General features: G+C 35.6%; 1 protein-coding gene across 2 annotated transcripts in view; it reads left to right on the top strand.

Annotated features, from left to right (window-relative positions):
* Nucleotides 1-1,645: 1,645 nt before the first annotated feature.
* Nucleotides 1,646-17,918, top strand: part of LOC149794618 (uncharacterized) — a 43,440-nt gene continuing 27,167 nt past the window's right edge. Inside the window, exons 1-2 of one of the 2 annotated variants that reach the window (XM_089964227.1) lie at nucleotides 1,646-1,765; nucleotides 4,953-7,186. In XM_089964227.1, the coding sequence (XP_089820353.1) occupies nucleotides 5,015-7,186 (2,172 nt within the window). In that variant the 5' untranslated portion in view covers nucleotides 1,646-1,765; nucleotides 4,953-5,014. Of the gene's footprint in view, nucleotides 1,766-4,952; nucleotides 7,187-16,711; nucleotides 16,901-17,918 lie in introns of those variants that run through there. The other variant, XM_089964229.1, reaches the window with a different exon arrangement.

Raw genomic sequence — 17,918 nt, forward strand, 5'->3', positions numbered from 1 at the left:
CACTGGTATGGAACAACATTCTAAGTAACATAAGACAGGATCCTATCATTTTGTTCTTTTCATAATCAATGTCTTAAATGGATGAAATCTTTAGAAAATTGAACAGTTCTAGTACACATAAAAAACGCCTGCTTTTCTGTGATTTTGCATCATTTTCATAGCTGAATTTTTCAATGCAGGATATTTTATGTTTTATATATGTTTATGTGTTCACAGATGCCTGTGCATATGCTCCAGGCTTGATAATTTGAATTTTAAAATTACTTAATTATTTAGTGTCAAGCCAGATTCTTCACATCATGTTGTATATACTGTACATATTGTACAGATAGAAGGCATCAAGGTAGATCAGTTCTGTAAATAATTGAGTTACTTTCTCTATAAAAAGTTATTATTATTATTATTATTATTATTATTTGTTAAACGTTTACAACGAAATGTTTTTAAAACTATTGCAACTGATGGAAAAATATATGATGGATTTATTTTTTCTATAAGAGAGCTCTAAGAGAAAAAGGAATATCTAGTTAACTCAAAGTATCACGTCGTATCTGACATCCTCAAATAATTACGCTTTATTCAGGTTTTCCCATTCATTGATATACAATTTTATGTTCTTTGGATATATTTTTTTTTACATTAATCTCCAGTCGTATTGAAAATGAATATCTGAGTTCTAACAAAATATGTTCAATTGTTTTAAATGTATGTTATTTTTCGATGTATTAAAAAGACTAATCATTGTGTAAGAAAAAAAATCCTTCTTTCAGTTCCAATGATCATGACCGTTTAAGCCCGATATCAATATGCCCCCCCCCCCCCTTAAGTCTACAAAGGTGGGTAACATGATTGTGAAGAATTGGCGTTATTTTGCAGAAACGAAATAGGAAACATTGGGATGTACGTACGGACGATTAGACCTCATAACATAAGCTCCGCCCTTACGGCGAGCGTGTAAAATATTGTCTCGTGTTTATCTTGATTGGATATATCTCACAAAACAAAGGAATGCCATGTTTAAAATTATTCAAAAGAATTATTCAAATTTTAAACATATTATCCAAAATTAAAACTATGCCCACTGGAATAGTAATGCCTTTGAAAATCAATGCACTTTTTTTAAAAGTGCATTTTCCCAAAATAAATATACAGCAGGCTTTCATAGATACTTTACTTTTGTGATATATTTCTTTAAAAGTTGTAAAAACTAGGTTACAGGACGTATTTGTTTCAAGCTGGCACTAGAATTCCCAAAAGTCATACATTTGATTACTGATATAGACATTCAGAACTGACTATTTCAGTAATGAATGTAATTTGTTACAATTTGATTACACGTACCTTTAAAAGGCAATTATTCACTTCACATCCATATTTCTTTAGAAGTTAATTATTTACACGTACCGATAAATACTTGTGGCAAAATCAATGCTAAATCATGTGACCTTGATTATCTCCTATGTCATCTATCATACTTGAATATTTCATTAAAAAATATTTTTAAAAAATTGCACTCAAAATATGAACCTACAAAAGAAGTTGGAGAGATTTACAAAATGAGAATGTATTTGATTCGGTCTTTCAACTTCCACCACAACACCATAATAGTTTTTCCGGACTTATGTATTCGCTTTATTCCAATTTTATTATGACCTGTTGAGCACGATTTCCTGCCCTTTGAATTGAGTACTTGGAAAATATTTTACCTTCAAACGCTATTTGTTCCAATGATTGAGATGGACCAATGATCTGGACAAGATGTCAGGTATTTCTAGTTGTTTGGGAACAAGTTACATTCCCGAAATTAACCGAAGAGGACTTTGGGTTGTGCTTGTTTGGCGCGTCCTTGTGCGCGTTCGATATGGTCGCCATATTGGTACGGATAGGCTTTAGGCCTGTTGAATAAAAGCGTAAACAAGAACACGTTTGACGTCACTGAGATTATTTGTTGTTATTGTTGTTGTTTCATACTATATTATATGAAACAATTATTCCTCACAGGCTGTATAACAAATTATTATAAGGTGAAACGTACGTTTGACATCAGTACATGTAAACGTCGTAATTAACGGATATAAAATGAGGCATGGAGTCGTCAGTTTAGACGCTCTTAAGTACTTTTACATTTGCAGAGATATTGTTTATTCAGATTGATCCTTCTCATTTCATTTAAACCATTTGTTATTTTCGCAAAAATATGCATATAAAATAATTATGATATATTCCCAAGAACTCGTCGTGGCATGACCCAGTTCATGTCATTTGTTTTTACGCACTTTAAAGAATCTGCTACTACCCTGTTACGCTCACAGGGGCTTGTATCGTTGCTTACAGTTTACATGTCATGCACTATACAATAACTACATGTATGACAGGTACGATACGAGCCCCAGTGGTTATGCTACTGTACAGAAATTATGCAACAAAATACATGGCAAAGTAACATCAGTAGCACATTTAAAGAAAGATAAATTATTGGAAAAATGACATCAATAACTTTCATTTAGTATTCCTAACATCTTCATATTTCTATCATATTTTTGATTTTGAAAAAAAAAAATCCCTAAAAGCTACAAGAATAAAATTGTAAAAAAAAATCATGACGGTTTAATAACAAAATTGTTCACTAGCGAGTAGAAGATTATCTTATGAACCACTTTTTTAAAACATTCATGATGGGGGTGTGTAGAATGTTAGTCTCTTGAATGTTCCCTTATGGAAGTCACTAAGATAAGTCATTTTCTCTAGAAATGTGAATATTTGGAACCAAAGACATAAAGTTATATTGATGGGTTTTGTTTTCAGTTTCTTATCATTCTTACCACTGTATACAATCATTAAAATTAAATAAAAAATAATAACCAATATCAGGATTTATTTAAATAAGAAAGAATATGGAGAACATTAAATTAATAAAGTAAAATAAGTAAATTTGCTGGTGGATCACTAAACACCAACCCTCATGAATTTGTTAAATCACTACAAATTTTCATGAAGTCCCTATTGTAATTTAACAAGTGGTCTTGTGTTGATGTATCTAATAAACTTTGAGATTGCATTCCCTTTTATTTTTAACTGATCAGTTAATTGTGTTAATTGAGTGCCTGGCAAGACCCTGCACTTGGCAAAATATGATGAATGCCAACGGCATAAACTGTCTTGTGTTCTTCCATTGAGTGGGATGCCACCACCCAGGCAAAGTATTTATCAGGGAGAGCAAATAAATATAAATAACACTTAAATTATTTAGTGGACTTGAGAAACTACATAAAATTCAAAAAGAAAGAAATTGTGATGATTCAGCCTTACTTGACACATTAACATATGGTAGCAAATAACTAAAGAAACAAAAATAAATTTAAGTTTGTTAAGTTTTCCAAAAGTTGGATTTGGCAGATAAATCTTTCTCAACAACCCATTAGTCCACCTCATGTCATGTGTGAAACATGTTAAAGGAAAATAAATATGATTTGAAAGATTCAAAATTGATTTGAGACAAGTACAGCTATTTTTGTAATAATAATAAAAATAATTTCTGGAATTGTAATGAATAATAAAAACATGCTATTAATATCATTAAATTCTGAAAAATATTACTCGTGAATTTCCATACATTACTTTCTAATGAAAACTATTGATGTACTGATAAAATTAAAAAGTACCATAAGTTGCACTGGAGAAAATACTGGGATATAATAATATTGTACTCCTCTGCCAAAATGATTACTATCATATTCATATTTGAGTACTTTTAAGTAAATTTAGACATGAAATATTACTCTTCTGACAGACATGGTTTAATTTGTCCATGACCGGTGTGATATTGTAAGATCTAAAAATCAAACATTATCGCATAAACTTGAAATAACATTTTTTAAAAATACAATGTTACTCATTGAATGTTCTTTTGCACAGGTATATGATGTAGTTCAAATAAATATTTTTCTTGGCATTATCATGAAATCAATCTAGTTATTTCCTAGTGATGCCACATTTCATTATAAAAATGGTTCATTCTTTGAGAAAAGATTCAGCAGAAAATAAAGCCCACTCATCAGTCCTCTTCAGCAGAGATTTGGATGTAGATCACTTAGTACACTTTTGTACATTATATCTATCTTGAAAATTTCAAACATGGGTTCACCTGTATTAAAAGAAATTTCAACAATTTCAGTCAGAAGTGTGCAGACTAGAATATGGTATTTTGATTTTTAGCTCTATTCAAACATTATTAGCCATTTTTCAAATGAGTTTATGCATTTGATTTTATGATAATTTATACAGTGTGTTGGAGAGTCATGTGACAAATAAATGCAGGGTTTTCAAAGAAATAAAAGTATCATACTTTTTGTGGGCAATTCAAAATATTTGATAATTTTTGAAAAATTAACAGTTGCAGATGTGCTTTCTTTCTAGGAGTAATGTAGTTTTTTCATCAATGATAATGTCGTAATTTCTGATAAATTTAAAAATCTGAATGCCAACATTATTCAGAAAGAGTAGTTTCTATAAATTGGAAGAGTGAAAAAATGATTTTTTACTGTTGTACACTTTTTGGCAGCTTTTACCATGTAAAAAGAATTAAATCCAAAGTCAAAATCTTCCTCATGCAGGAAACTGATCCTTTACTCTTTCATTCCAGTTACCTTGACACCTTATGTTTTTGCCATATTTATATATCAGAATTTCAGGTGTTGCTTAAGTACAAAATGTTGTAATGTTTGTCGATTCTGATTTTTAAATAGCTGTTTGGGATATTGTCAACTACATACTAATTAATCATGTAAACATTTGAACACAGTTTACTGTGTACAAATATTTGCCAGATAGGATTTTGAATCCTTGGACTCTCCTTAAGATCAGACTCATTTTGGAAGATGTTTGCAATCAAGTTTTTTGATTTTGTTGCTAATATTGATCATATAGCTAATTAAACTTTTGTTGTGTTTCAGGCTTTGAGGAAGTAATGAGCAAAGGAAACTCAAATTAGGCAGTACTTAAATTTCCATTTAGCATGGATGCAAAAGCTGGAGAGGATACTTCCTGTGAAAATAATGATGACTCCCAGGTAGGAAATGATCAAGACAACACATCAAATGATTTTAGTACAGGGTCAAAAAAGAGTGATGCTTGTAATTTGGAAAACGAGATTTCCAAAGAAGATAATTTGAAAGAAATTGACAGTTTGTCTACATTAGGACAACACAAATGTCAACTTTGTCCATTCTCCTTCAGCATAAGAAATGACCTTGACACACATGTTATGAATGAGCATACTTCTGACCCAAAATTAAGAAATCAAACATGTGAGACTGTTACCATGACCTCTGTTTCCAAGGATAAGAATCTAAAGTCAAAGACTGTTACCATAGATTCATTTTTGAAGATCATACAGATTTGTAGTAGTTCAAAAGCAGTTGATACTTCAAACTTTGCGACTGGCCAGCATAAATGCCAGATGTGTCCATTGTCATTTAGTTTGAGGGATGACCTGGATGAACATGTAGACTCTGCTCACAACCAAGTTTCAGATGAACACAAGGACTGCAGAATAGCACAGTCAGAGAAGAAAGGGAAAAGGAAATACCAATGCTTAATATGCAAAGTCTGTTACTGTTCGAGATCTAGCTTTAAATGGCACTTGTTTCGATCACATTCCATGGATTGGCGGCTATCTGATATCAATTGGTCTGTTGAGTTAAATTGTAAAAAGTGTCCATTTTGTTCTCGGTTCATGTTTAACTTTTCTGGCTTAAAACTTCATGTCAAGAAAAAGCACCCTGAGGAGGATATTAATTCATTAGATGAAATACAGACAAAGTTTGGAGAAGATAGGAATAGATTAAAAGCCAAAACTGTAAATGATCAGCAGAGAGAAGATTGTGATAAGTATGCTGAAGAAGAGATTGAAATTGGAATCAAATATAAGTGTCCTGCATGTGACCTGTTTATTAGTAACTTTGCAAACCTCAAAAGGCATATGCATAGAAGACATCCAAATAAAAAAAATCTTGAGAAAGTGACCACAGAAAGCACAAGAGTAGCAGTTCCAATCAGTGATGAACAAGCAACAAGTGAAAGCAAAGGGATTTTCAAGTGTCCATATTGCTCATTGCTTATGTATAGTTTCTTCAGTGTAAGACGTCATGTCCAGAAAAGACACCCAACTGAAGCTCAGGACATCACTCTAGAAAGGACAAGAGCATCTGGACAATTAGATCAGCTGGAGAGGAACAGTAAATCATATGAGGAGTCTGAGCCTAAGCACACCACTTCTGGTAGAGAAAACAAAGCAGATCAATCTATAGAGACAGAACAGTCAGTCTCTAAAAGTACAATTCAACATCGGTGTCTTTTTTGCTTGTATGTATCTTCTTCTTTTTCAAATGTTAAAAGACATTCCCTTTCCTGGCATGGTGACAAGGATCTGTCAAAACTTAAGTACTGTAATACCAAAATATGGCCACATAATCTGCATGGCAGTGCAGAAAAAAAAGACAGTGTTGTTGAGTCAGAACCTGATAGCCTGAATTTGGAGGGTAAGGATGTTGATTTGGAGAAGGTACATTTACAGAAAAATGTTGGTGAAAGAGATGGAAGTGATGTTGTTTCAGATGGTTTTAAATGTGAGTGTATCGGTAAAACTGATGAAGTGAAACAAGCACTTAAGGAAACAGAATGTGTTAATGTTTCAGAAGAAAATATGAAGAGCAATTACAAAGCAAAATTACCTATAGTAAAAACAAATAATCTCCAGTCAGACTCTGAGGACAGGAATACAAGGAGCTCTCTTCGGAGAAGATACAATGGTAGTTCATGTGGGAAATGTGGAGAAATATTTAAGAACAAATTTAGTAAATTTGAACATGAATGTACAAGTGTTTCCACACAGGTACTTTCGTGCACTGAATGTGACAAATATTTTGCACATTTAAAGAGTTTAAAGCATCACTTCAAATCCCAGCATAAAGGAAAAACTCTAAGTAAGCCCAATGCAGAGGAATCAATAAATAAAGCTAGTGTGGCAGAAAAGTTTACAAATTCTCAGAAAGATGCAAGTCAGAAAAAGAGAGATTGCTTATCTCCAAGGAGACAACACACTAAAATGAGCAGCATGACTGATGTTGATGATAAAAAGAAGGAAACAGAAGATGTGGAGCTCCAGCTTGAAGTTTTCCCAGATCTGGTACACTTTATGCAGCATTTTACTTGCCTTTTATGAGTGAATAGTATGTGTGTGTCCTAGTTCTTGTGTGTGATTTAAGATATTATATATAGAGTCAAACCTGCCACTAGCTGCCATCCATGGGAAAAGACAAAACTGGCCATTGTATACAGGTGACCTCTGTACACAAGTTCACATCTTAAAATTGGTTTTTGAACAAAAACCATCCACTGAATGTTATTATCATTATTATTATTATGAATATTATTATTATTATTATTCATTGTTTATGTGCACTATACAAGAAAATGAATAATTACTTGTATATGTTGCTCTCTTCCAAATTTATTATTCCACACAAGATTACTGTATCCTGCTAGCATTAATTAATCGAGCCTTCAGATTAAATCAGCATTAATCACAGAATGTGTTCATGCTTTAAAAACAATATCTTGTTTAGCCAGTTGCACAATTAGTTGGGATCAAATGACAGCTTATGTGAAAAGCCTGTCATGAGTAGGAAATCAACAGAATCCATATATTCATATTCTTTGTGACCCATGAACAGAAATTTCACCTGTTTATACAGACAAGTTTTAAATATCGAATGATCCCTAACCCTAATGAAAAGGGATATAACTCATTTCACTTGTGGAAAACAAATGTTTTTCTTCAGTGATAGCTTTAATTCACAAACAAACAGATGACAGTATTGAACTATGCCTGTCTTAATGGCACAAAAAGCAGCTTGTATTTCTGCTGCAATAACACAACTACTTTTCCTGCCATCTAGCAAACAAATTGCTTTTACCTTTTACCCTATTGACACCATTGAGTTGCACTTTCATTGTGGCTGGAGTACGGTGATTACATGCAAGAAAAAAACTGTTAGTACATCATTTCAAATGATATTCATTTATCAAAACAATAATGCCTACCTCATGAAGCAGTGACATACCACTATTTGATTAAGAAACACATGGCCACTGGCAGCAGAATGAAGGTGACATATATGGGACATATTTATAGGAAATGTGCCAAGAGGAAATTAGGATAGCCATTGTGAACACATGACTGCCAAGTAAAGGTTGGCGTTAAGACAGGTTTGACTGTACATGTATGTATGTAAGTGTAAGTGTAATAATGAGGACTTTGTATCGCGTCTAATCTTTAGAAGCTCTAAGCACTTTACAACATTAGACAACACCTATAAGATAAAAAACATAATGATATAATGATATGATTACAAAAACAAACACCATGAAATAAGAAAACATTATAAAACATGCTGAGAATATTTAAGGTAGGAAACATTATTAGGTCTTTAAGTTTGTTCTTGCAGTCGAAATAAGTGAGTTTTGAGAGCTCTCTTGAATGTGATCACTGTGTCTTTGTGTCTAAGTTCAGTGGGCAATTCATTCCATGTTGCTGGACCCTGGTATGCAAAAGAACGCTGTCCATATGAGTCATTAAATCCTTTAGAACACTCACCTTTTTTTAAAGTATAAGTCCTTGTTAGAACAGACCACGTTTATTCATCGGCTTTTGACCACAGATTTGAATTACCCATGCATGCGTGTAAAGCAGCTTTACCACATGTCAAGAGTAATGCGTTAAAACCGTCTTTGTGTGTGTGTGTGTGTGTGAGTGTGTGTGAGTGAGAGAGAGAGAGAAGACCACAAACTGTATTCACTACACAATAATAATAATTCAAACTAGATAATATAATGTTTGTAAATGTTTTTATTTTTATGAGAAAAACTCAGAAAGAATTTAGCAAATCTCAATAATGCCAGTCTGTCATAGTCAACAAGTACAGGATCATTGTTCGCAACACATTTTTCAGTTTCTGTTCAAAAAAACTAACATATCGACCGTATCTGGTGACAGCGATGCACGTTTCTTGTTTATAACGTGTCCGGCCGTCGAAAATGCACTTTCTGATGGAACCGACGTCGCAGGAATACAGAGATACTTTCGTGCAAGGGCAGCCAGCCTGGGATAACGTGGTGTATTGTCTCTCCAATACTGAAGAATGTCACCATTAACATTAAGTGGCGTCTCCGACAGATATGTTGACAATTCGTCTACTGATGAAGCGTTGTCATCTGTGGCACACAGAGAAGCGAGATCATCAAATATATTATTTTCTGCGACATTTTCCAGTTTCTGTCTCTTCGATTCTGGTTCATCCGTTTTGTCAGTGATGGCATCATTAGTTTGCGACACAGTTAGTGGATCCGGGATTACTACTGCCATCAACTCCAGTCTGACAGCAGCGTACGTCTCCTGTCGTGGTGCTTCTTTAAAAAACTTTAAAAGTTTATAACGCGGATTGACAACTGCAGCCTTAGCTGCATTGAGCACGCTGTATCCAGTAGGATAATAGCGGGTTTGAAGTTCATTTGTGATTGCTTTCCTACATTCTTTAATTGCAGCTGCGTCATCTGGTTTTAAATCGGAAATGTTTTTCATTATTATGTACAAGTGCACATACACAGACGAGATAGATGGGTACTTTTGTCCAGATGACATGACAGTAACTTGCTTAAAAGGCTTTAGTATTGGTATGAGAGCTTCAGCCAATGACCAGTTTTCGTCCGTCATTTCATATGTAGAAGCGATGCTGCGGACTGTTACCTGTGGGTCAGACAGAACTGCACCGATCGCCCACCGTAATTTGACGAGGCGTTCCAACATATCCAGAGTCGAATTCCACCTTGTAGAACAATCTATTATAACTTCTGAAACCGTTGTGGTGTCATTATTTTGAAGAGCTTTCTGTTTTTCACGCAAAGCCTGAGCTGCAACTGTACTGCGTTTGAAATGTGCGGATAATCTCCTGGATGCACCAAGCATTCTGGCTATGGATTTCACTTTTAAACCAGCGCTAATTGCCAATTGCAACGTATGCGCAAAGCAAAGTTGATCTGGCCAGTCATCCAGCAAGTTCATGGCTGCATTCATATTAGATCCGTTGTCATGGACTGTAGCAGCTATTTTATTTATTGGAATGTTCCACTCATTGGCACAATCACTCAGACGAACACTGATATTTTGCCCAGTGTGTCTTTCCGGAGTCTCTCTTGTCTGCAAAATTGCCAATTCTAGTTCCCACACAGGATTTATCCAATGAGCAGTCACACACATATATGCAATGTTCTGCAAAGATGTCCACAAATCAGTCATAAACGCTACATATAAAGCCTTTTCCAATTTCACCAACAGTTTTCGAACGCCTTCATCATATAGTTCCTTTATTAAAGCAGTTGTCGTTGTTCTAGATTTAATGTCGTAATCTGGCTCGAGAAAATTAATTAGGCTTTTAAAACCTTCTCCATCCACAATACTTATTGGCCGCCCATCTTGTGCAATAAAGGCCGCAATTCTGCGATCAATTTGTAAGGTCCTGGCTTTTGATAAGTTTGGTTTTCTGACCAAGAATGAAGCAATGCTCGGAGTACTATTTGCGCTCTCATTCTTATCAACGTCGATGCGATGTGTTCCAACGAGATGTTTCCGCAAAGTACTCGTGTTTCCACCTTTTGCAGAAAGCACCAGTTCACACAACTTGAACGAGCATTATTTTCATTTAGTCGTTCAGCATGCACCCACACTTTAGAACCTTTGCCCATTACTCTTTCTTAAAAATTTATTTAAATACAAAAATAATATTACTAAGAGTCGCTATAATAACTGTTTTGTTTGACACATGAAGCTCTTCTAAAATGGCAATAACAAATAGGGCTATTATGCCCCAGTTATACCACGTGACCACGCAGTCGCAGAAGTGATATTATTTTGGAATTATAATTCTTAAGATAGTTATGACAAAAACGTAGTAGTATCGAAAGTAGAAATATCGGTATATGTATGATGGCTAACTTTCAAAATTAGCAGCGCTAGTCGACTAGAAAAACAACGAGCTGCTCAAAGATTACTTTGAGGCATTACGAAGATTTCAAGTTGTCTAGGTGATAATTGTTCATAATATAAATTGTGGGATTTCTTCGACATGTGTGTTCGGAAATCAAAGGTATCCATCTGGATTTCATTAAAAGAGCACGCAATGTACCGTTCATTTAGCACCCACAATCAATAGTTATTGTCTACAAAGAGGTTTATTACCTGTAGAACAATGCTATGTTTTAACCTTGGTATATAATGCCTCGGGGATAACGGTTTGTCCTGTTGCACAATGCCAATGAATTTTATTAATCCAAACAGACTCTCTGATGTATTGTTTATTTATATTAAGCAGGGATCTGGTTTCTAATTAAAGCCATAGCTGTCACACCTGTTTGAAGTGGTTGGCGAGTGTGGCGATTTTTTTTTACGGGTACCCGCGTTTACGTTTCAATACCCGGGTTTTTCAATACGGTCGGGTACCTGGGTACCCGAGTGCCCGTTGACAGCCCTACATATGACTTTGTTTTCATAGTGGGAATAATGAGTATACGATTGTCAGAAGAGGAGCATAAGTATCTTGCTGGTGTGTACACATGGGTGAGGTCGGATAGGTATGTTGGACTAGAGACCGACAGTGAAACATAGCACAGAGAACAAATTTTGTGTTTGATTCTGGATCAGATTGATAGCCATTGTAGGGTACAGAGCAGCGGGGAGATGTGCTGTGATCGTGGTACTCTAAGTATGATCCGAGCAGCTGTGTTTTGAACTTTTTGAAGTTTCTGGAGCAGATATTGAGATGAACCAGACAGAATTGAGTTACAATAATCCAGTCTTGAAAGTACTAATGAACATACAAGTGTTTTACTACTTTTAGTGGCATCAGCTGAAAGATATTTGCGAATTGAGCTGATGCGTCTCATCTCAAGATATGCAGCCTTGCATATGTTCATGAAATGTTGGTGCAGTGTGAAAGGACTGTCCAGAGTAACACCTACGTTTCATACTGATTGTGTGAATTTAATGTTGGTGTTGCAGATGTTTATTGTTTGAGGTAAAGGATGTGAATGAGAAATCTTTGTGTTGTCATCAGAATGGCCTCAGTTTTATCATCATTTATCTGCAGCTTGTTACATGTCATCCATGATTTCACATCAGAAATGCACCTCTCTACACCTTGGATGGTAGCATCAACTTCAGTTGGGTGGCTAGATTTGTATATTTGGGTGTCATCAGCGTACAATTGGTGAGACACTGGATGATGATCTATGACACTTGAGAGCGACTGAGTGTACAGAATGAAGAGAACAGGTCCAAAAACAGACCCATGTGGAACACCACAACATAGATCAACTGGGCTGGAGTGTATTCCATTTGCAGATACAATTTGTATCCTGTTGACCAAGTAAGACTTGAGCCACAGTAAGGCTGTATCATGAATGCCAAATACATGCTGGAGATGGTGAAGTAATATATCATGGTCTATTGTGTCAAATGCAGCAGACAAATCAAGGGGGGTGAGGACTTTTTATCTTTCCGCTATCCAATGCAGAGAGAATGTCATTAACTACTTTTAGAAGAGTGCGATATGCAGATTGTACATTGCTAAAAGGACTGTGTGAATTTAGATGAGATACAAGCTGGGATAGAACAAACTTTTCTAAGAATTTTGATATGAATGGGAGATTAGAAACTGGGCGGTAGTTCTTTAAATCGTTACAATGGTCAAGTGTTGGTTTCTTCAGCAGAGGCTTTACAATGGCAGTTTTGAAAAATGATGGGAATTCACCAGAGGAGAGAGAGATATTAATAACATCAGTTAGTGAAGGCAATACTTGATCTAAGCACTCAAGCAGCAGTGATGTTGGAATTGGATCAAGTTCACATGACTTTGGTGCACTCTTCATCAGGATTGTACGTACGAAATCCATAGAGACAGGTTCAAATGTTGCTAATGGTTGCCGCTCAAATTCTGTATCCCAACTGTATGGTGACAATGAGTCAATTGAAATTGTGGTGTCAAGCTTACCTCGAATGGTTTGTACTTTGCCACGGAAGAAATTTGCAAGCAAGTCCGGAAGGTCGACTGGAGAGAAGGTAGTTGGAAGTGGTGTAGATTTGTTCCTTGACATTAGCTTGTTAGTAATCTCGAAGAGCTCTTTGCAGCTGGAACTTTCCATAATCTTATTAGTGTAGTGGGCTGATTTCGCTGCATGGACTATATTTGTAATATTCTTCTTAGCAACTTCATAGATTTGCTTATGAATAGTGAGTCTGGTGGAAAGCCAAATCCTCTCAGCTTTACGGCGGTCTCTTTTAACAGCGCGAAGTTGGTCCCTAACACTGCTATACCATGGAGAACACTTTTGAATTGATACTCTGCACTTGGTAGCTGGTGCATGTTTGTCAAGCAATGAACGCAGGCTGTTATCGAGTTGTTCTGCGGTAGGAGGTAAGCAAGTTGTTAAGTTAGCTTGGATGTCGTGCATTAGTTTGGTCCTATTTATCATACGGAGGTTTATCTTAGTAGCAGATAAAGGTGAAGGTTAGGGACTGATACGTCGAGATGGCATATAATGCAGAGGTGATCTGATGCAAGGTCATGGGATACCAGGGAGGACCATAGAATGTTATCATGAGGTCTATGAAAAATCCAGTCTAAAATGTGACTGTGTTTATGGGTGGGTTGGTTAACTGACTGTTTCAGGTTGAAAATACTTAATGGAATCTATAAGTTTTGATGTATTTTATCCAGGCTGACTAAGAATGGGGCATGGACCTGTCATTTTTGAAGAAAATGTAACAGATTGAGAAAATCTTTTGAGGAATAATGTGCTAATAAGCAGCAAATTATACATTTTGCATGATTTTCATTGGGATACGGACTTGTTATAATCCCCTTGTGGACCATTAAAACATTTGCTGCATGTTGAAAACAAGTGGTGCTCATGTTATCCTAACTAGTATCTCCTGCTACATTTCTCTTCCATTGGCTGTGTGATTAGTTTCATTTTCTATGATATTAACCAAAAGCTTCTGAGTCTTGACCAGACAAATCTGATATACATATTTAACCAGGGCTGTCATAATGGTTACAGATTGGCCAAAACAAAAATACAATAAACATATTAGTACTGATCTTTGGCGGGACCCCGAGTGGTCAAGTGATCTAAAGCGCTCAACATTACATTTCATTGCCCTTTCACCTCTGTATGCGTGGGTTTGAGTCTCAGGTTCAGCCATTGTGGGTATGTAAGAAAGCTTGCCAGTAGCTTCTCATGAGTCAGTGGTTCTTTCCTGTGTTTTCCCCGGGTTCTTTCTCTGCCGTTTGTACTGACTGTCATGTATAGCCTATACTGTGCTGAAGAATGGCATTAAACCCTACAACAACAGCCAATGTTTGGCTGTCTTCTAAATGGTAAAAGTTATGGATGAAAAATTGAATTGATTTGAATTTTAAACATTTTCTTTCTTTTTATGCTGTTAACATGTCATGTATATGTAGGCATGTTAACTCTTTACTTTCTGCTGATGCATATATGCGACAGTAAAAATGGCCTTGTAACCCCAGATGCATATACAAGCTGATAGTTATACTTTTTCTGTCCTGGCTGGCTCATACATGCATTTCTGGCCAAGGGTCGGGAAACCCCAGATACGCATATAGCTGTTTCATATTAAAGCTTTGTATTGGATGAAATTGCAGACATCCGTTCTTTTTAACAATATTTAGCCAATGAAAATAGTCCTTACATAAAATGATCAACATATTCTATTAGTAGTTTTACAGCATGTAAGCAGGAAATTCTATTGAAAACGAGGTCAATTGTGACAATAAAACAAAATGGCAACATTTGTGTATTCTGACAACGATTCTGATGAAAGTTTTGAAGGATTTGAAAGTGATGACATTGCGGATGATATTGATTTTAATCAGATTCAAGATGAAGGATTGGACATAAGTATAAGTCCTATTTCGACACCTGACATTTCAAATTTATCTGAATCCAAAGACAACGATTAAATCTGGTCGGAACACTTGAGACTGGTAAACATGGATGAATTTACTGCAGTTTCAGGGCCAACATTTATTTTACATTTTTTTCCTGAAGAAATATTCCAGTTACTGGTAGATGAAACAAACATACACCGGGAAACAAATTGTCAAGAAACCTGATCCCAAGTGGTCACCTACTTCGGTTGCAGAAATGAAGGCATTTCTTGGAATACATGTTGTTTTTAGTATAATGCAAATTCCTGAAACACAGGTAACTTAAATGGAGTACTCAGTATTCCAGATGTAATGACAAGAGAATGATTCGAGAAGCTGTCAAAATATTTTCATGTTAACGGCATGACTAACAATCCTCCATGGAGACAACCTGGTCATGACAAGTTGTGTCATATTAGGCCAGTTCTAAACACTATCCTTGCAAGGTATCTTGAAAATTATAACCCACCCAAGGATCAAACTGTTGATGAGGGTATGATAGCGTTTAAAGTTAGATTATCTTTTAGACAGTACTTGCCAGCAAAGCCTACCAAATTTAGTATAAAAGTATCACAGAGGGCTAATCCAGCAAATGGCTATGTTCACGAGTTTCAGATATACTGTGGACACAAAGAAGGTCGAGGTCCTGAGCGTGGCATAGGATCCCGAGTTGTGACAGACTTGACAAGAAGACTTGTTGCCAAGAACCACCATGTTTACATGGATAATTATTTTTCAAGTCCAGCCCTATTCGAATCTTTGAAGACCGACAAAATATACTGCTGTGGAACCATGCGTGCAAATAAAAGAGATATTCCTGAAGCCATAAAAAATCCCTGAAACCTTTCCAGAGGCCAGTTCAGAACAATTCAGAAGGGAACACTGACAATAAATGCATGGAAACATAGAAAATTTGTCCATTTTCTTTATAACAACATCAGCTCTGGAGAAGAAACTGTAGTTCAGCGACGACAGAGACATGGTGTTCGCCAGCAGATAACCTGCACCTGGTGTGGCCACATTATGCTCCAAGAAGAAAATGGGTGTTGACTTGGCTGACCAGATCAGAATGCAATATGGTACATGCGGAAAAGCAAAGAAATGATAGCCCTTTGTAATGTCTTCCCATCCATGAAAGAATCCCCAAACCATCAAATTTTCACCCAGAGAGGAAGGACCAAAAAACAGCATCAGCTTGACTTTCAAAAAAATCTTGGACAGCAGCTTATTGAAGGTTACAGGGGATCAAGGATACATACAGCAGTATCAGCTATAGATAGTGAAGGTAACTGCCACTGGCCAGTCAAATTTGACAAGCAGTTTAAATGCAAACTTTGTTTGCAGAATGGCAGCAGACATGAAGTCTTTATTGGATGTGAAATATACAAAGTTAAATTGTGTGTAGACAGAGACTGCTTCAGGCAGTATCATAAAACATTACCTAATCTGCAATTAAATAGTGGACACATTGTTATGCAAAATGGTGGTGAGAAAAGTAATATAATATATATTATGAACACAAACAAATATCTTGAGGTATATTGTTTATTATAAATATGTGAATATAAACATTGATTCCTGTGGATTCTATGTACTTATTGGTAAAAATGAGTGGCTCAAAACATTGATAAGTGTTTACAATTTTATTTTTCATTAAATTACATAGTTTGCATGGGACAAGATTGATATAGAAAATGTAGACAGCATGTGCACTAACTCAAGAAGCTTTCACTCAGGCAGCCATTACGATGCTCTGGGGTTCAGCCTACAAACAGCTGCTAGAAGGCAGGCTGCTTATCAGACTTAGTAGGCAGGGCAGGAAGTACTTGCATAAGGTAAAGAGTTAATTAATAGTATATTTTCTGCAGTTTACTCGATGATTGATCAATATGGTCTTTACACATTTGAAAGGTCTTCCTACCAGGATGCTTTTAATTGCATGGACATTTTTGGACAAAGTCAACAAAGGGTGTGATCCAGTACAATCAGGATTGAATGTTATGCACAGTGTTGTCACAGTAAAATCTGTACATCTTGAAAACAAATTTATGTTACCATTTTATTTGTCATTATAAACTGCCACACTGCAGACATTGTAGCGATAATTGTTAAAGCTACATTAAAAATCCAAATCACCCACACACATACACACCATGTTATTTGCTATGATAGGCCTGATGTCCTCTTTTCTTGACCCAGGTTAGTGCCTTGCTACCACTGTAAAAGTCCATAATGGTCAATAATTTTTATCTGGAAATTTCTTGATGACATTTATGTTTCAAAGCAAAATATATGTAATATTTTACATAGGGTTACATTTTTTTAGGAAACAAATTTCCCAGGTTTTCCTCACTGGTAGTAGTTGATACTTAAAAAAGGCCTTTTATATCACAGGTATTGCAACAGTTAAAAGAACTTTTAATATCCTTTATTTCGTTGCTTGTTTAACACGGGTTATAGAATCTTCTGCAACTTGGCTTTACTTCAAATGTGCACCTATAAAAAAATGTTAGCATCACTTGGTCATGTTCACTTCCTGGACTTCAGAGGTAATTGTTAATGAAAAGAGCCTATAATGTTTTTACATTTTATATATTCATTGCACTTTCAGAAGCTTATATTTTCTGTCCTGGCAATCTTCATTTGTCTTATTTTAATAACTGCTAAAGATAATTTACTTTAGACTAATTCAGGCTGATCTTTCAAGCCCATGGAAGCATTCATATTGGTTAGACGTGTGCTTAGATCATGTACAGTTTACACAAGTACAATATCCAAAGATATTCCAACCACAGTACATGATAAAAGTAACATGCCTAATTTCTCTCCATTTTGCATGTTGTCGAATGATGC

This window comes from Sinohyriopsis cumingii, chromosome 7 (assembly GCF_028554795.1).
Source record: "Sinohyriopsis cumingii isolate HCF-2022 chromosome 7, ASM2855479v2, whole genome shotgun sequence".
NCBI classification, from domain to species: Eukaryota; Metazoa; Mollusca; class Bivalvia; order Unionida; family Unionidae; genus Sinohyriopsis; species Sinohyriopsis cumingii.